The sequence below is a fragment of the Diabrotica virgifera genome, chromosome 7 (assembly GCF_917563875.1).
Source record: "Diabrotica virgifera virgifera chromosome 7, PGI_DIABVI_V3a".
Taxonomy (NCBI): domain Eukaryota; kingdom Metazoa; phylum Arthropoda; class Insecta; order Coleoptera; family Chrysomelidae; genus Diabrotica; species Diabrotica virgifera.
In genome coordinates, this window is record NC_065449.1 from 182,385,428 (window position 1) to 182,410,286 (window position 24,859).

The 24,859-nt window shown below is 32.4% G+C and overlaps 1 protein-coding gene across 7 annotated transcripts in view; it reads left to right on the top strand.

The window, feature by feature from the left end:
• Positions 1-24,859, top strand: part of LOC114327765 (phosphatase and actin regulator 3) — a 1,198,052-nt gene that overhangs the window by 735,466 nt on the left and 437,727 nt on the right. For all 7 annotated transcript variants that reach the window (XM_050655618.1, XM_050655619.1, XM_050655622.1 and 4 more), the window contains one exon: positions 15,464-15,565. In XM_050655618.1, the coding sequence (XP_050511575.1) occupies positions 15,464-15,565 (102 nt within the window). The remainder of the gene's footprint in view (positions 1-15,463; positions 15,566-24,859) is intronic.

Genomic DNA, 24,859 nt, shown 5'->3' on the forward strand with positions numbered 1-24,859 from the left:
TGTCAAAATCAAAATTAAGTCAATGTCCCTTACGATATGTTAAAAAAATCTAAATTAATACTCTTATAGTTGTAAGTAATTAAATATTTAGCTTTTGTTAATTTCTAATCTTAATAAATTTACAGTTTTCTCCTGAAGAAGTCACAAAAGTGTGACGAAATATTGAGAAATAACAAATAGACTTTTATTTCACATGACCGAATTGCTGAAACTTCAAACCACTATAACACAGTACGGTCGAAAATATTTGTACAAATATATATATATATATATATATATATATATATATATATATATATATATATATATAAATATTTATATATTATATATATAATAAATATTATTTATATATATATATATATATATATATATATATATATATATATATATATAATATATATATATATATATATATATACCCCACCATGTTTCACTCTTCCATTCATTGACATTTTTCATATGTTAGGTCGTCCGACCGACATAGCTCCACAGTATATGGAGGAGCGAAAGAAATCAATGTAAATCGATTTAATTAATCATATTTCACCTTTCTACAACTTTTTAGAGGGACGACTTATTATGGTTTTTTTAACATTTTGTATAATTTAGTTTGAGACATGACCGAGAGTTGCGGCGGCGCCACCGCTCTACGTATATTGACTGCAGTATACGAAATGTAGGTATTTCCGATGGTAGGTCTTCCGCTGAATATATGTTTATATTTTTACATAGCATAGGTATTCCGCAAATCGGGCAACACTGCATGCAATTAAATCTATTTTAGGAATATTCGACTGTTGGTCTCTTGCGTCGTTTATCGCCTAATATCTTGAAGTATTAGCACCGTTTATTTATGACTACCTATATAGTGGTTTCATAAATAAATGCGTGTATAATTTTTCAGTGTTTTTTTATTTTTGATGTTTTTTGTTTCTGTTTTTTTTTTGGTTTTGTTATTTTTTCCATTGTTTATTAAACTATGTTTATTTGTGTGTTCATTCTAGTTTTTCAGTGGATTTAGTAGTTATTTTTTATATTTGTTTTATTTTGTTTAATCTTACATTTGATTTAGATGTGTGTACATATAATTCTATAATATAGATCAAAACATACATTTCGCTATTCTTACTATTATATTAATTAAAATTAATATAGTGAGTTTTAGTCCACGACAAACGCATGGGCATTTTAATTCCAATTATATTTATGTAATGTATTATCGTTTATTAGTAAATATACCTGTATTTTAATAATTAATACATACATACATAATCGATTGCCTCTTATACCCATAGGTTATATGCTGCTCTCTGCAAATTTCCGCCACTTCTTCCTATCTGCTGCTAAAACTTTTGCTTCTTTCCACGATGTTCCTCTTTTCTCCAGTATTACATTAGTGTTCCAGCTTTTGCTTGGTGTACCCCTCGTGCTTTTATCCACTGCTTTGGCCTCCCATGCCATTTTCACTTCTATGTAACCAGTCATTCTTATCATGTGTCCAGCCCATTTAACGTCTTTTCTTTAATTTTTTCGTTGAACGATTTTACCTGTAGTTCATGTCTTATATCTTCGTTTCTTCTTTTATCTAATCTTCTTGCTCCCACCACTATTCTAAACTATCTCATTTTTGTAGCTTGTAATCTTTTTCTTTGTCTGTCGTTCAGTACTTACCAAGTTTTCTGCCCCGTATATTTGAATTGTCTGTATAATTAATAATATTAAATATATCGTGTATATTTACCTATCAACGGTATTATTTATATTATTTTAAAGTGCGCATGCTCCACTTGTCGTGGACTAGTCCTTGACTGTCTCCGCGAACACACTTAATAGTACGGGATCCGAATAGGAGGTCGAAATGTACCTACCCATCTGCTTGCCGGATGAAACATTTTTTTTATTAAATTTCATACATAGACAAACACTACCAGCAAGGATTGCCTATCAAAATCGTGTCATAGCTATCCTTAAGGGGGGCCGTAGGGGTTGAAATCAACATTTTAAGCACATTTTTTGAATTTTTTTTTGAAAGTATGAGAGAATAATTTTATTTTTAAATTAATTAAGCATATTAAGTATAATTCGAAAACTATTTAAAAAAAATTCAAGAAAAAATATTGAAAAATAAGCCAACGGTGGACATCAGAATTTATCATTGGACCATGGTAGACAAAAAATTCAAAAAGATTTTATTAGCTTATGACTCTCGAGGTAACGCTGTCAAGTTTCTTTTAGTTTTAATGATCTTTGACTTTTTAGTATCACTCAGAAGACAAAACAATGAAATTTTTTACAGAAAAAAGGGTGAAAATCAACATATTCATTATTTTTAAACAAAATATAAGCATAAAACAAAGTGTATTACGATATCTCGACAGTGTTACCTAAAGGAATGTCTAACGAAAATATGTACAAAATTCCAGGTGAGTTGGTCAAGTGGTTTTTGAGTTACAATGTCTAAAGTCTTTGAAAATAGCAGTTTTGAGAAAAACGCTTTTAAAGTATTGTCAACTTTTATTTTCTTTTTTTTTTGTCTGTCAAAACATATAGTGATGCAAACCGGAATGTTTTTGAATCGCGGGGTAATTTACAAAAGAAAATGAGAACAGCTGTTGATCGTTTCTCACTAAGCTCAAGCGCGCTGGCGAGAAGATACTGCAAACCGAGTCGAAGGTAGGAAGATAGTGTTGAATATCCCTATCTTCGGCTCGCTTTGCAGCAGGTTCGCGTTAGCACGCTTGAACGTAAGAACAACGGTCAGCAGCTGTTCTCATTTTCTTTTGTAAATTACTCCGCGATTCAAAAAGATATTCCGGTGTACATCATTTGACGATTTGACAGACAAAAAAGAAATTGAAAATAAAAGTTGACAATACTTTAAACGCCTTGTCCTCAAAACTGCTTTTTTCAAAGGCTGTAGACATTGCAACTCAAGAACTACTTGACCGACCTACCTGGAATTGCGTATATATTTTCTTTAGACATTCCTTGAGGTAACGCTGTCGACATATTTTTTGCTTTATGCTTATTATTTAACAATAATAAATATGTTGATTTTCGCCCTTTTTTGTGCAAAAAACTACGCCCTCCCCCTTAGGGATTGCTATGACACGATTTTGATAGACAACTCATGCTGGTCGAGTTTGTCTATATATGAAATTTAATAAAAAAAAATGTTTTATCCGGCAAGCAGATGGGTACATTTCTACCTCCTATTCGGATCTTAGACTATATGTCTGTATAACAAATTTAATCAAAAATGGCAAATAAATATTACATATTAACGTCACATATTTTAAATGTGTATATGTTTAATGCCAAATTGTGGAGTCATGCACGGAGCGAATAGTTAATTTAATGTATTTTTTTTTTCGGCGAGTACCTACTCAAATCTAAGCGTTCAAGCTTAAATAACGAGAAAACGGTGCATTTTATAACATACACTTACTTAACACTTGTCAAAGTACTTTGAAATACCTATTAACTGAGCTACAGAAGAAGTTGATAACATCCAAATTTATGCTCCAAACATTTTTCCAAGCAAATGTTATTGTTTTTTTTTCGTAACTCCGTTAATTTTTATTATATCAGGTTGATCCAAAAACCATTTGAAAGGCAATTTTAATAGCAATAAAATTTTATTAAATTTAAATACATTTTTTAAAAGGATTAATTAAAGGGCCCCGGTTACATGATTTTCGCAGTAAAATTTAGGCTTCAAGTGTTTCTGTCTCGGTTATTTTGTATCCTTCAAAAATAAAAAAAAAGACAAGTAAAATCTTTGCTAACAAAGAAACATAAATTTCGTTCTGTGTCAAAAAAAACTCTATAAACAGGTCAAAATTTATGATGTCATTACTTATGCCAAAAATAAAATAGTCGCATAGGGATTACTAAATATTTAAATTCTTGTGGAAATGGCGTCTGTTTTATTTTTCACTTTTTCCTAAAAAATCGAAAAGTTCTTCTATTAAAAGTTTTTTCAAGTAAGGAATTTATTAGATGTTTAATAATTAATTTTATTCATTTTAAGTTCAATTCTCTCTTAAGGCTGGAAGATGAGTAGGTTTTCTTGAGAGGGGGCTGTAGCTCAATAATCAAAATGCGCCAATTTTAAGAGTTTAATCTTATACTTTATATGCTATACGAATTATATCTGCGGTACAATAAATATTTTAATCTTTCCCAACGTTTTTCTCTTTGTTGAATCAATTAAAGGGTTGTTTGGGGGGTTAAGACAACGATGACAAGACTACGATGACAAGAAAGCTAATAGAGGAATATAGGAAATGGAGACTAGAGATCAAAGAGACAAATAATATATGAATATCGATGGAACGCAGCAGGACTTGCTACTAGACGGAGGAGAAATAATTAGTAAATGTAACGATTATAAATACCTGGAGCTAAAACCACGAAAATCACGAACACTGGACGGAGCCATTAAAAACGGAATATTCAGGGCAGGAAAGCAATTACGCTTTTAAACTCAGTACTCTGGGACAAGCAGATAAACAATCAAAACAAGAAATAGATCTATAATGCCGTAGTATAAAGCATTATAACGTACAGCTGCACAGTATGGCATATAAAGGAAAAATCAAAACAAATGTTAGAGGTCACCGAAATGGATTTCTGGAAGATCAAGAAGAGAACATGTCACCAATGAACGGATACGAGAAATAATGAAGGTCACACATACAATAAATGAGGAAATCAACTAAATATAACTAAGATGGTTTGGTCATGTACAAAGAATGGATGAGGATAGAATCCTAAAACAAGTACAAAACTCTCATATATAGCTCGTAATTTATTGCAGTTGTTTTTTAATTTGTGCAAAGTGGGGGGACCAGCCCAATAGGGGTATGACAAATACCTACCCCAAGAATAAAGAGAACTTATGAATAAAAAACTGATGATGTTTTCTAATAGAATCTTACGAGCTTCCAGGATCTGATTATAATACACATATTTATAAATAGAATAGATGCCTACATTCTTTATAAGTATGGATTTTTCTAGTTGAAGAATTTAATGTTTTATCAATAACTTTAAGATTCCAAACTCGTTTTAGGGCAAATGCTGAAGTAAAACATAATTTACTAAAATATCTTTGTTATGTTGATTCAAATTTACGGAACCCGAGTTAAATAACAAAAGAATAAACAAAATTTACACCTTACAGACATTAATATTATTTTAGAAATCGACTTTTTCATTAACGAAAGTAGGTACATAACGCAATTAAACTAAAACAAAATATACCTATAACGTTTTAAAAACAGAGATAATAATATATTTATAATAATTATTATCAGATTCACCACAAGTATTCATTTCATTTAAATGTTAAAAACCACAAAACAAAACCAAATTAAAGCAAAGGTATAACATCAAAAATAAAACTTAAACAAACGCATCACTTTGAACAAACAGGTGATTTCATGACGTCACAGTTCCTTTAAAATTTTGCCATGGCGAGACAAACGTCTAAATCTGGCAACACAGGTTGGTTAATCTATTAAATGCATTTTGTAACAAAAATATACTCAGGAAGACCGAAACCTGTTAGAAATGGATAATGTAATTATACACGTGGAAGATTCAAACATTGCACAATGTAAGGAGGAGAGAAAAATAGTAGATTAAAAAAATAACAAAAAAAAATTATTTATATTTTTCCACACTGCATAGCATAAAGGTGTTTCAAGCGATATACTCAAATCGAAAAGTACATATACTCACTCCTTCTGGGAGACGACTTATAGCTGCTTTCCGAAAGGAGGAGTTAAACATACTGGGGTGTATATATATATATATATATATATATATACATATATAAATATTTATATATTATATATATATAATAAATATTATTTATATATATATATATATATATATATATATATATATATATATATATATATATATATATATATATATATATATATATATATATATATATATATATATATATATATATATATATATATATATGCTTTCTGTTGTTTTCCGGGTTTGACTCCGCGTTGAATAATTTTGGTTTTGATAAAAACCATTATTTTGACGACGTTTCGGCAAGATCTCACTTGCCATTGTCAAGTCAGGTAGTTCCGCTTCTCGCTGCTGCTTGAAGTAAACTGAATTTTTACTCACGATACCGTCGCTTATGTAGTTGATCCTGATGCTGCTTGCCCTGCGCGAACTCTGGCTCTTGTTATTGGTCCGGTCTAGGTTGCAGTCGTCGGCGGGATGTTGCGCGTGGATGTTGCGGCCTGATTTATTTATTTTGGTCTTTTTCTTCAATACCGTTTTCCAAGTTGTAGGAAGCCGTTGCGCATCATCTCTTTGGTTTAAGCCGTTGGGATTTCTTTCAATTTCTAGGTAAGACGAGAAGAACACCGAAATGCTATCGAAAGGGGAGAAACCACGTCATCCCTGGCTCAACATGTCGCAAATACAGGACACACAATAAACCTGAATCAAACAACGATGTTAGCTAACATCGAAATAAAAAGAAAACGGGAAATCAGAGAATCGATAGAAATTGAAAGAAATCCCAACGGCTTAAACCAAAGAGATGATGCGCAACGGCTTCCTACAACTTGGAAAACGGTATTGAAGAAAAAGACCAAAATAAATCAGGCCGCAACATCCACGCGTAACATCCCGCCGACGACTGCAACCTACACCGGACCAATAACAAGAGCCAGAGTTCGCGCAGGGCAAGCAGCATCAGGATCAACTACATAAGCGACGTTATCGTGAGTAAAAATTCAGTTTACTTCAAGCAGCAGCGAGAAGCGGAACTACCTGACTTGACAATGGCAAGTGAGATCTTGCCGAAACGTCGTCAAAATAATGGTTTTTATCAAAACCAAAATTATTCAACGCGGAGTCAAACCCGGAAAACAACAGAAAGCACATATAGCTCCCGCGGAAACTTCAAGTGTAACATATATATATATATATATATATATATATATATATATATATATATATATATATATATATATATATATATATATAGAAGAGTATATTTAGAAATTGAATTAATGATGTCATGATACTATACATTATATATATAATTGCATGACATATCATTAATTCAATTTTTAAATATATTCTTCCATATATATTTATTTTTCTTAATATGTATGCGAGTTGGGTTGTTATGAATAGGATCGTATCCAACTTGGTGTCTATGCATTTTGACGTTGCCACCCTGACAGAAATTGTGGGGACATCTGGTGACTGTCTCAATTTGAATCAAACAAATTTTCCTATTGCGCTGACCAACTATCCCTATATAAACAATGACGTTACTTAACTTTTTTTGGTTTTAGGACCTACTCTTCACAACCCAATAGGTCCCCAAAGCGCTCGAGTGACTGCACATTTAGCATACTTTGCTCCCCTACTATAATAAAATGCTCCGAGCACAGAGAACAAACACGTCAATTGAATTAATATGGCTAGAGTCACTTAAATAATATGGGGCATTTGCCTCCTCTTTTCATTTTTCATTCTATTTTTTGACAAGTATGTAAGATAACTGGTTCTCGGAAAATGTACTTAAGGTAACGACGTATTACCATATTTGTGCAACCATATAACGATTTTTGTGCCGTCAAGGTTTGAATGGTTTTATACTTAAAAAATCTAAAATTTATATTAGTGGAATTTCAAGTTTTCAACAATGAAATTTAATGGCATTCTCTCAGACGATGCTGCAAAAATAGTTTTGCATTGAAATAATGATCGAACAACTACCATAACTACCATAAATATAAGATATGCACGTAGGTATTGTTTTTTATGTTAAACATTTATTACCTAACATATTGTAGGTGAGGTACGTCTTTATATACAGGGTGGTCGTAGGAAGGAACTTCGAAACATTGATGAAAAACCCATGTGGGTTTGGGGATTTCAAACTATGCGTTTGCCATTCTTTATTGTCTCTCCTTTTTTTTTTGTAGTAAGTTGTAGGTTTATTGTTACTCCAGATCTTAATGTTCTGTCATGGCTTTCTACCGATAGCTTATTGAGTACAGTTGCATTTTGATTTATTTATTTTTTACAAATTACTAAGAAAATCCCAGTGATTGGCTGTATACCATAGTTCAAAAACTTACATAGAAGTAAGAAACTTCGGTTTGTATAATGGTATAAAATTTTATTAAAAAGATTTTAAAAAAGTCATCCAAATGGATTATAGTATTCCGGTGGTGATGTTGACGGAATTGAATGAAATGAATGTAATAAAACGAACGGTAAATATTTTATTTATTTTGGTACAAAAAGGTACTGCGCTTAGGTTTCGGAAAAGGGCCGAACGATTGGTGTGTGAATCGTTCACCAGCTGTGTCGTGACTAAAAAGAAAACCACAACGATAATCTGTTTAGGTTTCTTCCCTCTGACCAGATGACAATAAATCATTTAGGTCTGGCGTATACTTTTGCAGTTTTAAGAAAACGCCCTTGAATGCATTAGTGAGTTGTTGACACAATTGTATGATATAGTACTTAATTTATGAGGGTGCAGTTTGTTACACCGCACAAACGAAAAACAGATAGAATAGAATAGAATAGAAATATGCTTTATTGCCATGAAAAATTTTACAATTTTATCGACAAAGCTTATAAATATTAAAAAAAAACAAAACAGTAACAATCCAATTTACTAAAATTACATAAATAGTCAATAAGTTAAATAAAATAAATAAATAAATCGAAAAATAATTGATGGATTCGACCGTTACTTGATGGAAGTTCATTTTATCTAACAATAAAACACTGAAAACGTTTGTTTTCTATACTTCCACAAAATTTATTATAACTAAGTGACTACAGCTGTTTCGGCGGAGTGCCTTTCTCAAGTGATATAGTTTACAATGTGTTTGCCTTTTTAAGTCTTCAACTGAAGAGTTTGAGGAGTGGGGAGCTGTTTGTCTCGAGTTGGTCATTCAGAATTATATCTGTATTTTTCAGTTTATTAATTTCCATAGATTCTAAAAAAGATAGCTTAAGGCTTTTATTTTGAATATGTAGAATTTGAAACTCTTCATTGAAAGAATGATTATGATCTAGAAGGTGAAGTGCGTATGTAGAAGTGTCTGTTTTTCTATTGTTGAATGCCCTTTTGTGTTCTGCTATCCGTTTGTCAAAAGTTCTGCCAGTTTGACCGATGTACGTTTTCGGACAGTCACCACAAGTTAGTTTGTACACACCACTCTGTAGTTGCTTTCTCTTTCGGCTTTTATTGTTCTTAATATATTTGCTTAAGTTGTTGTTAGTTCTGAAAGCTGGTGTTATTCCCTTCTTTTTTATGTATCTGGCTATCTTTGTTGTTATCTTGCCAGTATATGTGAGAGAGCAGAAGGTACTGGGTTCTTTCTGTGGTGGTGGATACACTAATTTCAGGGCTTTCTTATGGAGTTTTTGGTTTAAAATTTTGTTAACTGTTTGTTCGTTATAGCCGTTGTTTACTGCTATTTGTTTAATGATGTTTAGTTCTATCTCGAAGTTATTTTTTGTCATGGGAATTTCTGTCAGTCTATGTATCATGCTATGGTAGGCTGCTAATTTGTGTTGTGTAGGATGGGATGATGAATTGTGTATGGTTGTGTCAGTATGGGTAGGTTTATAATATACGGAGAACTCATGTTTGTTGTGTAGTCTAGAAATCGTTACATCTAGAAAGTTTATGGAGCTATTCTGTTCTGTTTCTATTGTAAACTCAATATTATTATGAAGTGAATTAATATATGATAGAAATTGGTCAAGTTGTCTGTTAGTTCCTGTAAAGCATACTAGTATATCATCCACGTATCTCCACCAATATAAGAACTGTTTAAATACGGGATGTTTAGAAATTGTTGTTTCAAGTTGGTTCATAAATATATCTGATAGCAATGGGCTTAGAGGATTACCCATAATAAGTCCTGCACTGTTATTTGTGTATATTTGATTATTGAATTCAAAATAGTCTTGATTTATGCAAATTTCAAGAAGGTGTAAAATTTCAGATGCAATGATCGGATTTGTACTATTATGGTCTAAAAGATTTTTAACTAAAACAAAAGTTTCTGTAGGAGGAACACTAGGAAAAAGATTTTTTACGTCAAATGAAATTAGTCTGGAGTTGTTGGGCAATTGAAAATGTTGTATTTTATTAACTAGTTCTAGTGTATTTTTTACGGTGAATTTAGGTGAAAATTTAGTGTATTCTGTAATAATATCTGACAGTTTTTTTGAAAGTTTATATGACGGAGCTGTATAAAAAGAAACTACAGGTCTTATTGGGTGGTCAGGTTTGTGTAGTTTAATAAAAGAGTATAATTTAGGAGGTTGTGGGTTCATAATATTAAGGTATTTCTGTTCTGTTGGATTTAGTATTGATTTTGAATTTTCAATGGCTAGTTTAATTTGTTTTCGGTATTTTTCTGTGGGGTCTTTGTTTAGTTTTATACTGTTTTGGTTAGTTAAAAATTCTATTGTTTTGTTATTATAGTCTCGTTTGTCGATAGCAATAGTAGTGTTACCTTTGTCTGCTTTTGTAAATATTATGTCATGTTTTATTGATTTATTTTTAATTGAAACGGCTATTTGGTTTTCTTTGAAACAGGAATTATTAGTTTCACTACATACATCAGTAATAGATTTTGAAATGATGCTTTTTTCTATGTTTTTGGCAGTTTTGTTTAACGCTACTTCACATTCTACACCTAAATATTCTAAATTTTTTTGATTATTATGTTGAGGCAAGTTGTGTTTGAATCCTTTCTCTAAAAGTTCTATTTCACTATTATTGAATTTAGTATCTGTTAAGTTTATAAATCTATTGAAAAAACTATGATTTGAAAAATTTGTTGTATGAGTATTGAGTTTTTTACTATTGCAAATTAGATTATTTAGTTTTTTACATTGTGTATTAAATTTTTTGTCTATTATATTATCTACTTCAGTTCTTACTTTAGAATCTAGGATATCAAATTCTATATTATCTAATCTATAATGTAATTCTGAATGACATACCTTAAGATAAACAGCTATAATATCTCGTTTTCTGTACTGGGTGCTCCTATCCCGTTTCAGCCATCTGGTTTGACCCTGGTGGATACCTGCTATGGCAGCGGCACTGCGGTTGTTGGTTTTTAACTTTATGTATTTCGGGAACACGTTGTTTTTCACGCACATGTTTAGAAACCAGATATTTTGTGTTGTTACTCTACGCTTTAAAAGCAATCTTGAAAACAATATGGTCAATAGCCCTGTATTGGCTTCCTGTAAATAATTGATGGATTCGACCGTTACTTGATGGAAGTTCATTTTATCTAACAATAAAACACTGAAAACGTTTGTTTTCTATACTTCCACAAAATTTATTATAACTAAGTGACTACAGCTGTTTCGGCGGAGTGCCTTTCTCAAGTGATATAGTTTACAATGTGTTTGCCTTTTTAAGTCTTCAACTGAAGAGTTTGAGGAGTGGGGAGCTGTTTGTCTCGAGTTGGTCATTCAGAATTATATCTGTATTTTTCAGTTTATTAATTTCCATAGATTCTAAAAAAGATAGCTTAAGGCTTTTATTTTGAATATGTAGAATTTGAAACTCTTCATTGAAAGAATGATTATGATCTAGAAGGTGAAGTGCGTATGTAACTCGAGACAAACAGCTCCCCACTCCTCAAACTCTTCAGTTGAAGACTTAAAAAGGCAAACACATTGTAAACTATATCACTTGAGAAAGGCACTCCGCCGAAACAGCTGTAGTCACTTAGTTATAATAAATTTTGTGGAAGTATAGAAAACAAACGTTTTCAGTGTTTTATTGTTAAATAAATCGAAGTTAAAACAGAAATAATCAATTGCAAAAATTTAAATAAATTGCAAATCCATAGTCTACCTAATAATTAATAAAAAAGGTTTAAAAGTTAAAAAGTTAAGCTGCTGCATATGACACCCAAATATAGATAAAAAAATAATAAAAATACTACTTGTGCAAAGGGTACTGTAATTTCTTAGTTATTGACTAAAATAATCTTCTACTGAATAATATGGTCTTTCAGACAGGTAGGCTTTTGTCAGTTTACGGAATTTGGGAAAAGATGGTGCAGATTTTAGTTGTAGGGGGAGATGGTTGTACATTTTTTTTGCGGAATATAATATCGATTTCTTTACTAACTCCGAGAACGGGGTCGGCAAATAGACGTCAAACGTAGAATTTCTCGTGAAGTAGTGATGATTAGGTCTCGGTAGAAAGACATGTAGATGTTTACGAATTAAGCAAACAGTTTCTAAAATATACAAAGGTGGAAGGGTTAAAATTCCGTGATCTTTGAAGTAACTTCTGCAGTGTGTTGTTCTTCTGAGGCCAAACAGATATCTTATAGCTCTTTTTTGTAATTTGAAAATAACATCGAATTGGGCAGCTGTACCAGAACCCCAAAAAGGAAGACCATAACGAAGATGTGACTCGAACAAAGAAAAATATGTTATTTTGGAAGATGCTAAATTGAGTTCATTCGAAACAGATCTTATAGCATAGCAGGCTGAAGAGAGTTTCTTCCGTAACAAATCGATATGGAGGGACCATTTAAGGTTGCTGTCTAAAAAAAATGCCAAGAAATTTTACAGAATCAACGGTACTGATCTGGCTGTTATTAAGAGGTAAGGGTTGAAGAGCTCCTTTATAAGACAATGCTGATGGTGAAGGATGAGACAAAGATGGTGAAGGATACATTCCGTTTTTATTTACATGTGAATTTTGAATGACTAACGTCGTTTCGATTTTGAGAAATAATAATTAAAAATTAAGAAAAAATAAAATTAGCAGAAATAGTAATTATAGCGTAATGCTATAATAGAAAAACATCAGAACGTTTTCGATCTAGTCAGATCATCCTCAGATACATTCTGTGTAGTAATTGAAACTAGCCCACTAGTTGATATATTATAGTCTTCAAAATTACGTAATAATTTATTAGATTGTACTTTAGTAATGCGACACAATGTCGATGTTAATAGATTTTAATATTAATACTCAAAAGCGGCATGGCTTCCCTGCTCGAAAAACTAAAGGGGTACTTGTCAAGACGAGTGACGAGTGAGTGTCATTCGGTCTGTGTCACTCGTCTTGACAAGTACCCCTTCAGTTTTTCGAGCAGGGAAGCCATGCTGCTTTTGAGTATTACTATTAAAATCTATTAACGTCAACATTGTGTCGCATTACTAAAGTATAATCTAATAAATAATTATGTAATTTTGAAGAGTGTATATATCAACTAGAGGGCTAGTTTAAATTACTACACAGAATGTCACTGAAGATGATCTGATTAGAACGAAAACTTTCTGATGTTTTTCTATGATCCATTTGTAGATGACCTTTTAAAAAAAATTAATAAAATTTTATACCAATATACAAATCAAGTTTTTTACTTTTATGTAAATTATTTATTTTTTGTCTGTTATTTTATTATATAATCATATTCACTTTTAGTAGATTCATCTTATATGTTATGAATACACTCAATTTTACGCGCGAACAGCAAAATCAATACCGAAGAAAGAAATGGTTAAATGATTTTTGTAAAATAGTTTTTATTAATAAAATAATTTATATTTTTTCGCATGTCGGTAGTGGGGCATTTCTTCATCTGCATTCAAAATGCAGTATGAATCCATATACAGGGTGTTTGGTAAATAATGGGCCATAGCTTAACCTTAGATTCTTGACGTTAAAATAGGTCGATTTAAGCTAACTTACCTTAGTACGAAAGTTGATAATAACCGAAATAAATTAAAGTCAAAGTTAAACTTTTATTTTATTTATTCTTGAATATTTCTTAGCAGGGATGGGATAATAACACGACAATTGGTAAATGGGGGTTTTTTTGGACGAGAAATCTAAATTCGCCACCAAAAATGATGTATTATCCAGAGGGCGGCACATACGCCTTTCAGCGCTCATGTAATATGTTCAATTTTTTTTATTACCCACTTTATATACTCTTTAAATTAAAACTTGTATTATCCTAATATTTTTAATTAAAAAAGGTATACTACATTCATCTCGCTAAACTTAACCGTTTTCGAGATTAACGCATTTTAAATCTGCGAGGCAACATAATTTTTTGCATAATATCATTGTAGTTACACCCGAAAAATAACTTAAAACCATAAAAATTTCAAAAAAATGTATCGCAAATTTCTTCAAATGGAATTTGCGATGCAATGACATAAATATGAGAACTACCACAATTATTATGGTTTTAAGTTATTTTTCGTGTGTAACTACAATGATATTATGCAAAAAATTATATTGTATCTCAGATTTAAAATGCGTTTATCTCGAAAACAGTTGAGTTTAGCGAGATGAATGTAGTATATTTTTTTTTAAGTAAAAATATTAAGAGGAAACAGTAGCGATCAACAGGTAGCGAAAACGCGTTCCAAGATTGTGGCTGTAAATTGTGGCAATTTGAAAAATATATTAATATGTGGAAATTACTCTGTAATTAAATACAATATTAAAAAAACGAGCCAGTACCGCCATTAAGAAGAACAAAAAAATACACTTTCTTCAAATAAACTTTTTTATCCGATGCCTAGATTTTGTGTCATTTTGGAACTACTAAAATTTTTTATTTCATTAGTAGTTCCAAAATGACACAAAATCTAGGCATCGGATAAAAAAGTTTATTTGAAGAAAATGTATTTTTTTGTTCTTCTTGATGGCGGTACAGGCTTGTTTTTTTAATATTGTATTTAATTACAGAGTAATTTCCACATATTAATATATTTTTCAAATTGGGCTCTGTACCGCCATTCTTTATTATATTACGAATACGTGTGCCAAATATCTCGAAAAAATATTTAAAATTACAGCCGCAATCTTGGAACGCGTTTTGGTACCTATTGATCGCTACTGTATCGCCTTAAGAGAATAAATGTTTTGATTCAAAAAGTATGTAGAGTGGGGGATAAAAAAAATTATTAAATGAGCGTTGGGGATATTAAATGAGCGTTGAAATACGTATGTGGCCCTCTGGGTAATACATCATTTTTGGTGGCGAATTTAGATTTCTCGGCCCAAAACACCCCCGCTTACCAAATTTCGTGTTGTTATCCTATGCCTGTCAGGAAATATTCAAGAATAAATGAAATAAAAGTTTAACTTTGACACCCTGTATTTCGGTTATTATCAACTTTCGTGCTAAGGTAAGTTAGCTTAAATCGACCTATTTTAAGCTCAGGAATCAAGGTTGAGCTACCAAACACCCTGTATATTTAGATGTTTGTATTTTCAGACTAGCGACGTCTAGAGAGTAGACTACTCTTATGCCAAAAGAAGAAAAATGTATGATTATGTAATATCTTTATTTTTATTTCCGTTTCTCCTGTTATATTATGGACTTCCTGTTTTTAATATCTCACCATATTTTCTTTGTTTTAGCATTAGAAAGAAAAATATCAGTCCGAGCCAATAGGGATGATTTAGTAATGAAAGGAATTCTTCTACCAGAAAGTCCGCTGACTCCACCTACTTCCGAGCCAGGTATGTACAAATTTTTGCTGATCACTTTAACTTTGAAAAAAATTTGAAAAACACGAGTTTTCAATGATTGATCTTCGTATTATATGATACATGTTTTAGTTTGTCAGCCCTTAGTTTATCCTTGGTAACATCTGTGACTCTCTTTACCTTTTATTGTAAGAGTGCCTTCTTCATTTGATGTTTTGTGATAACTGCCGCGCCCTTTTACCTTTTATTGTAAGAGTGCCTTCTTCATTTGATGTTTTGTGATAACTGCCGCGCCCTTAATGTATCGATAGTTTCTTTGCAAAGTACATAGTCATCTATAACCTTAACTTTAGCAACATTTTTATAAAACATACCTCCCTTCCAAGTTCTGATGACGACGCTGATTTTAAAATAATATAAGTTCCAAACCATTTCAAAATTCATTTATTTAAATAAATGGTGGACGCTTCCATACGATTTAGCCTTAATATTTTTTCGAGAAGCGTTCTTAGTTGTGTGGCGCCATCTAACGCCAGAAACGCAAGCGACTACGACGAGCAAAGTATATAACTATATGGTGCTACTAGCAGGGTATTGATCTCTCACTTTAATTTTTCGCTTTTTCGCTAGAGGGCGATAGAAGCACTTTCTCCGGAGAAAAATTGATTAATTTCAATTTATTACAAAAATAAATTCATTAGCCTATTTTAATTAAATTTTGGAATCGGTGTATAAATTATTATTTTCTTTGAGATTTATTGAATTGAATTTGTAGCGACATATCCTATTTTACACCTACTTTTAATTTGATATACATGTAGTTAGTTTAGATAGGGATGAATTAGATATGTAATTTATTTTAAAGAATAGGTTTATTTTTTTTATTTAATAATAATTATTTATTAAATAAATAAATATACATGCAGTTCTCTTCGGATTAGATATTATCATCACTATATTCTTCATTCTTCGTCTTGTTGGTGTGCCTATCCGTGACGAATGTTAGCGATCATCATGACAATCTTTATCTTATCTGCAGTAGTGCAGAGAGATATTAGTCATGTTTCTTCTTCTGCCGAAAAATTCCGCCGATTAGAAATGAAAATGGAGCATGTAGGCTATTGATTATGTATTATAAAAAGGAACTACAACGTTAACGGAGTTTTATTGTTTAATATAGTCAGTGGACCTCTAAATATGAAAAAACCGCGGAGTGCTACCATTTAAAGGGGTTCGTTTTTGAGAAAGGGGTGAATTAGTCCCTAGGCACAGGGCGAATTATGGTGAGTTCTATGCACTTTTTGTACAAATACGTCTACATGAAAATTGTTCCAGGTTAAATTTACTATTGAAATATCACATTTCAAAGTGAAAAATATTTTTTTTGCAAAAATATATTCAAAAGAAAAGCAAGGAAACAACACGAAAGAGAGAAATTTTGGTTTTTGCCCCGTAACTTTTTCCCATGGAGATATAGGTATAGGCATTGCTTCACAGAAAAAAACTTCCATCCTTCCTCTTTAAAATGTTGTTTGGTAGAAGTCACTATAGTTTATAGTTTCCAACATATGATTTTTCAAACTTCGCTACTCACAGCGATTTTGGCCCATTTTCTTTGTTACTTCGCAAACATTGTTCTGTAACTTTTGTCTACGCAGCTTTAGGTATATGCAATGGTGCATTTTGTAGGAAGAAAAGTCAATTACCTTTAAAATGCTCTATTGTAGAAGGCTGTATGACTAGTTTTAAGCAAGATATGGTTCTTGAAAATTGTATACTTTTAATGATTTTTGATATATTTTTCGATTATTTTTAAATTTCTCATTATAACTTTTTATATTGTATATTTAGGTATATACATTGTGCAATAAAAAAGAAAGCCTATTTTCTTTACTTTAAAATGGTGTATTGTAAAAAATTCTAGGACTATTTTTAAACAAGATATGCGTTCCCAAATGTGACATATACACATGCCACAGGTCCCACTAAGCTGGAACCATACGGAAAGTTTTTTATTATCAACTTTATGAAAAAATTATTGTTTATAAAATGCTCTGCATAATCTAAAACCTGAGATGCCACCATCAGATATAAAATTTTATGAATAATGTACGAGGTATGTTAAAAAATATGAATTTCGCTCAAGAGTGAAGTACCTTTATATTTCACAATATCGAAAAGTGTTATTAGGAAAAGTTATTTGGAATTGAAAATTATGTTATAGTATGTAACTATATTCTTCTAATTGCAAAAAATAAAAAGATTTAAAATTTTTCTCGAGTTACGGATACCCTTGGATATTCTACGGATATCTTGTTTAAAAATAGTCCTAGAATTTTTTGCAATACACAATTTTAAAGTAAAGAAAATAAGCTTTTTTTATTGCACAATGTATATCCCTAAATGTACAAGAAAAAAAGTCATAATAAGAAATTTAAGCAATAATCATAAAAAATATCAAAAATCATTAAAAGTATAAAACCTTGAAAAAGCATAACTTGCTTAAAAATAGTCGCACAACCTTATACAGTAGACCAGTGTTTCCCAAACTTATCTAAAGCGCGACCCTTTTTTGTTAAAAAAATTGTTCACGACCCCCTACTCATCACCCAAACCAAAATAGCGACAAAAATAGCGTGCCTAATTTACAACTGATGGTTTCTCAAATTTTATTTTACTTTACTGTTTAAATTCAAACTAAATACATTTAAAAAATTCAACAATTATTTTAATAATTGCGATCTGTCCCACTAGTACACTAGTAGTACTTCTGCCAGACTAGCATTTACAATAAAAATAAATAATAAAAAGTCGACTGCACATTGTACACCGCAACATCTTTGTGTCTACATCGCAATACTTTTCCATGATATTCGCGAAGGCTCTACTCCTTACTTCGCTACTAGATGGCACTCTGGAACGTTCTCGTAGCCTCGTTTTGGCTTTGTATAAGCGGCGATGTGCAATGAGACCTCAGTTCGAAACAGCACGTTGTGGCGAATGCAGCGGTATTAAGTAATGAGTAAATATTTTGCGACTTACGTATTCCCGTTTACGTATTTACGTCTACGATAAATTACAAATTATGGATAAGTTTTTAAAAAGAAGTGCAGAACCATCTACGTCTGAAAGTGGCAGTAATAAAAAGAAAAACAGACTTTACAGTGATGAATATCTTAAATATGGTTTTACCATTATTTCCAATAAACCACAATGTGTTATTTGTGGAGAAGTATTGTCGAACGAAAGCATGAAGCCATCAAAGTTACTTCGACATTTAAATAGCAAACATCCAGATAAAAAAGACAAACCCGTAGAATTCTTTGAAAGAAAGCTGAACGTCCTTCACAAACAGCAAGATACTTTTCAATTGGCAACCACTACTAACGAAAAAGCATTATTAGCAAGTTATAAAGTTGCTTATCGCGTTGCCAAAACTAGTAATCCGCACACAATTGCTGAAAATCTGATTTTGCCAGCAGCTGTTGAAATGGTACATATAATGATTGGTGAAAAAGAGTCTGCAAAGTTAAAAACAATACCTCTGTCAAATAATACTATCCAAAGAAGAATTAGTGATATGGCAGAAGATATTCAAGGGCAAGTTGTGGAAAATCTTAATAAATGCACGTACTTCTCTCTTCAAATGGACGAATCCACGGATATATCTAACTGTGCCCAATTTATTACGTTTGTAAGATATGATACAAATAATGGCATTCAAGAAGATATTTTGTTCGCCATTGGAGACCAATAGCACTGGAAAATGTTTATTCGACAGTTTTGTGAAACGCACAAGTAAATATGTTATTGACTGGGGAAAATGTATTGCTATATGCACAGATGGCGCTAAAGCTATGACAGGACATCAATCTGGTCTTGTCGTCAGATTACAAGAAATAATGTCTAATGCCACATGGAGACATTGTTTTTTACATCGAGAAGCTCTGGCGTCAAAAGCTTTACCTCCTGAAATGGACTGTGTTATGAAATCCATCATTAAAGTTGTAAATTCCATTAAAGGAAAAGCTTTACAGACCCGTATTTTTCGAAAAATCTGCGAAGACATGGGTGCTATATTTCAAAATCTTCTTTATCACACCGAAGTAAGGTGGCTTTCAAGGGGCAACGTCTTAAAAAGAGTATTTGACTTAAGAGCAGAGCTTTTAATGTATTTGAAAGATGAGAAGTCCCCATATGAAAATCAATTTTCCGATCCTATTTGGCTTTTGAAACTAGGTTTCCTTGCTGATATATTCGAACAATTAAATATTTTGAACAGTAATTTGCAAGGTCGCGACATTAATATAATTACAGCCACAGATAAAATTAAGGGGTTTATAAGAAAAATCGATTTATAGTCAACTTCACTTGGCAAAAAGCAGCTCGATTCATTCCAGTGCGTTCAGGAAATTATAGAAAATGTATGTTACAGTGCTACAAATTTTGAACAAGTTTATGCAGGCATGCAAGTTACTTTGCTTAATTTAAAACAACAGCTCTGTGATTATTTCCCCGAAGAAATTCAAAACAGTTACGACAGTTGCAGATGGATACTGAATCCGTTTTTAGCCGATTCCTTTCAACATGCTGAAATACCAATAAACATGAAAGAACAACTTATTGAAATATCAAGTGATGGAATGTTGAAGCTCCAATTTTTTTCCCAGAACCCGGACGAATTTTGGACCAAAAAGATGCAGGAATACCCTCAGTTGGCGAATGAAGCTGTAAAATGTTTGGTTCCATTTGTAACATCATATTTATGTGAGTTAAGTTTCTCGTCTATGACTGCCATTAAAACAAAAGTGAGAAATCGTCTCGTACTTGAAAACGATATAATTGTGTGTGTCTCAAATACACAGCCTAGATTTGAAAGACTAGTTTCAAAAAAACAGGCGCATGGGTCTCATTAACATTGTAATATTTGACTTTATTTTTTTCTTTTACTTTTAAGGACTTTTAATATTTAGTTTTATGTTTCGTTTGATAATTAATTGTTAATTTTTATTTACGGCTTTATTAAAATAAAAATACATCATTTAACAAAGTAGTGTTTTTGTCTTATTTTGGAAATTTCCGGCGACCCCCCTAGTACCTCATTGCGACCCCCCAGGGGGTCGCGACCCACACTTTGGGAAACACTGCAGTAGACCATATTAAAGATAATTGACTTCTATTTTTACTAAATGTACCATTAAGGGGCGTTTAAACACAGCGATAAGTCCAGCAACTAGTTGTGATGACAAGTTGCTGTGATTTGTTGGTGTTGAAACGCTGTTTAGACGCTGCGATAAGTTGACCACAACAAGTTGAAGAGGGGACCATTGTGTACATTAGACCCTTTTAGACCCTTCAATGAATTATAACTAGTTTTCATCGTAAACAAATAGATCCTGTTACTTTCAAAATATAAAGGTTGGGTATATTATACAGGGTATTTACAAAGTTATAACCAATTTTATATGAAAATCGTAACAAGTTCAACTCACTGTATAAATAAAAATAAGCACAACGGCAATGGTTTATTGATGCCATATTTTATTTATTGTCAAAATTTTTAAAAATGATTGATATTGCTAATTTACTTTATATCTAATAAAGGGTGAGTTAAAACTCAAGTAGGTACATTATTTTTTCAGTAAAATTTAAATGGGATACCCTGTATTTTATATCACTATTAAAAAGTACCATTACCGTACTTTAATTTGTATACAACATTCCCTATTCGTCTGTCTACGCAAAAGAAAAAGTAATTAAAAATGCGTGATCAAGGGATCAGGCACGTGCTTCTTGAAAAATAACAGTCGAAGAGTCCGATTAGGTACTTACTTCGTAGAAGTTGTATCGGATTATTACCAACAACTGTTTGCCACGAATTCTGACTGTTTGACTGAAGTTTTACAGCTTGTAGGCAAAGACCTAAATATTTCATGAGTTCACATGGTATTCACGTGTTACTCCGTATTTTGTGTAGACAAGGATAGTTTTCGAGATATTTTTATTTTTCAATGGACCAGTAGCGTGACTACCCAGATCACCAGAATTTAAGGTACTAGTATACTTTAGAAGACCAAAAATAAGCATTTTTTGAAGATTTTTTTTTCAGAACCTTTATTAAAAGTTGACATAAAACTTTTTACATATTAATACCTAACTCTTAGAGAATACAAAAAATATATCTTTTTTCATTTATGCACGTACACTAGGGTGGGCCGAAAAACCCCCCCTATTTGTAAAGACCCCCTCTGTGGCTCAGTGGTAAGAGCGCTCGAAAGGTCCGAATGGTCGTGAGTTCGAATCTCACCACGGTCAGAAATTTTTCGTTTATTATAAATTAATACATAAATGAAACTAGTTTCTGTCCTTGTGGGATCGGTACTCACCGGAGTGACCGCAGACGTTCGGATACAATTAGCGTCTCTTTGCAAAGACAATGACGTCGACTTTGCAAAGTAACAAGACACTTACTCAACACACACACTACACATTACTCCCCTGAGTTAGTAATATAATAAGTTATAGGCTAAAACAAATCATTATGAAATTGACTGGCCAGTTGGTTGTAAAAACCAGTGCTAATAAAACACAAAACACACACACACACACACACACAATATTTGTAAAGCAAAGCTGTCCTATAAAACGAGCACATCTAATTTAAAAAAGCATATGCAAGTAAAACATGCAACAATATTAAACGTTGGAACATCTTCAGGAAGTAATGTACCTACAGTACATTTTTTAAATATTTCAATTAATTAGCTCTTTTTTATTAAAGGTATCAGGTTTACTTAAGTCAAGTTAATTATGTACCTTACTTACTTACTTTCCGTGTCCGGAACACCAACAACTTTAAATTCTGTATTTCCAATGGTTGGCCACATAGATGGCCCTGTCATTTGCTATAATTAAGTCTTGTTCTGTGCAGGTCTCTCTCATCTCTGTGCATGATAGCAGATGCCGGCTGGTCTGAACCGCGCCACAGTCGCAGGTATCGTCCTCCTGGTATCCCCATTTTTTCAGGTTACTAGCACAACGTGAAACGCTGGTTCTTAGTCTGTTTAGCGCTTTCCAAGTCGGATACGGTAAATTGTCTCCAGCATCCATTTCCTCTGAGGGAGGAAAATGTGTCGCGGTAGCTGACGCTTGCCATAGGTGTATTCGGCGCATCTCTGGCGCTTCGGGGATGGATCTTGATGTTTTCAGGAAGCTTTTCCGAGATCTTAGTCTGTTTGGCCGAGTTTGGTGGTCATATAAGGGGTGTCTTCGGTCCGTCTCCTGCTTTTTCCGTTCTATCTCTGACGTGACCTTCCTCCTGATAGGTGGTGGAGCAATTCCAGCAATGGGGTATACCTCTTCGATAGGTGTCGGTTTCAGGCAACCCGATATTATACGGACCGTTTCATTTAGAGCCACGTCGACGTTCTTTGCGTGAGAAGAGTTTGCCCATACTGGTGCTCCAAACTCCGCGGCCGAAAAACATAATGCCAAGGCAGAAGTGCGGAGAGTGTGTGGTTGTGCTCCCCATTTTGTATTAGTTAGCTTGCGGATGATATTATTTCTGGCACTTATTTTCTTCTTGACATCTTGACAGTGGTATCGGTAAGACAGAGTTCTATCCAGACGGACGCCAAGGTATTTTGGCGTCTTGTTGTGTTCCAGCAATTATGTACCGAAATGATTCCTTTTTAAATAGATAATTAGATAAATACCAGTTTAGACTCATATGAATTGGACAAAAATCCAATATGCAACAAAATTTTATTTTTGTGTAAAAACCTGGTATAAAATGACATTTACCTGTCTAGCAACAATATTATTAGATTGGTATTGTTAAAGAATAAGACTATAACATACTAAAAAAATCACTTAAATCGGACAACAGGTTTAGGAAATCCGAGACATCAAACGTGTATAATTCATCGAGTGACCTAATTTTTTTGCTGGAAAGTGTATAATTATTATAGTTGATAAAAGTATTATATATTGTTGATTAATTGGCAAAACCACATAGTATCAAATTATAAGCTTAAGGGGAAAGGAACAAAATGCAAAATTTTGACGGCTCTCAAAATTTTCAATGTATTTTTAAATGTAATTATTTTTTTGGAATCCTGAGAAAACTAATAAGTATTTTTGAGAAATTTAAACGCAGAATGAAAGATTTGCCTGAATGACACAATATGGAGAAATAAGAATATCGGAAAAGATATGAAAGGCAGAATTTACAAAACAGTCATCAGAACAATAATGACATACGCGGCAGAAACACGACCCGACACAGAGAGGACAAAAGGATTGCTCGAAACAGCGGAGATGAAAACCCTTCGAAAAATCGATGGTTGAGACTATGGGACAGAGCTAGAAGTGCAAATATACGACAGAAGACAGGGTAAGAAACAGAACAATAGAATGGAATGACCACATAAGCCGAATGACAACAAATAGGGTAGTCAGGACAGCGAGAGACGGTTCCCAATAGGCAGACGATCAGTGGTAAGACCACGAAAACGATGGAACGACAACTTACTAGAGGCACATTGAAAAAACAGACAGTCATGTCTATACAAAAAGAAGAAGAAGCAGAATAATTTATGAAAATTTTGATAATAAATAAAAAAATGGCATCAATAATCCATTGCTTTTGTGCTTATTTTTATTTATACAATGAGTTAACTTGTTACAATTTTCATATAAAATTGGTTATAACTTTGTAAAATACCCTGTATAACATAACAATCCTTTATACATTTGTAATGGCGAAGTTAAGACGATTTTGAATATAAAATAAAATACAGGGTGTTCCAATAAAAAAAAATAAGTTTTGTCTGCCACTATGTTATCGAACACCCTATGTAACATTCTAATTAATTTTATAAATGTGAATCTCAAAGTTGGCTACAATTTTTGTTATTAACTTTTATTGCTATCTATTACTATAACGGATCTACGTAGCTTTACCCCACTAATCAATCACCCTGTACATTATTTAATTGGATATGTAAATAAATTCTAATACGGTAAGATCCTCCTAAATTGATACAACCCAAGTCCAATGATAAATCGCTGTACCGTTTAGACACGACGATAAATTAAAACAACTCGATCCTTGTGATAAGTTGATACCAACCTCAACCCAACTCCAACTTTGATAAGTCGTGCGATGCACCGTTTACACACAATGATAAGTTGCAACAACTCGATTGACCTTGATAAGTTGTTTGATATATCGCTGTGTTTAAACGATCCTTTACATATACCTAGATATACGTAGAAAAAAGTTACAGAACAATGTTTGCGAAATAATGGGGAAAATATCCCTAA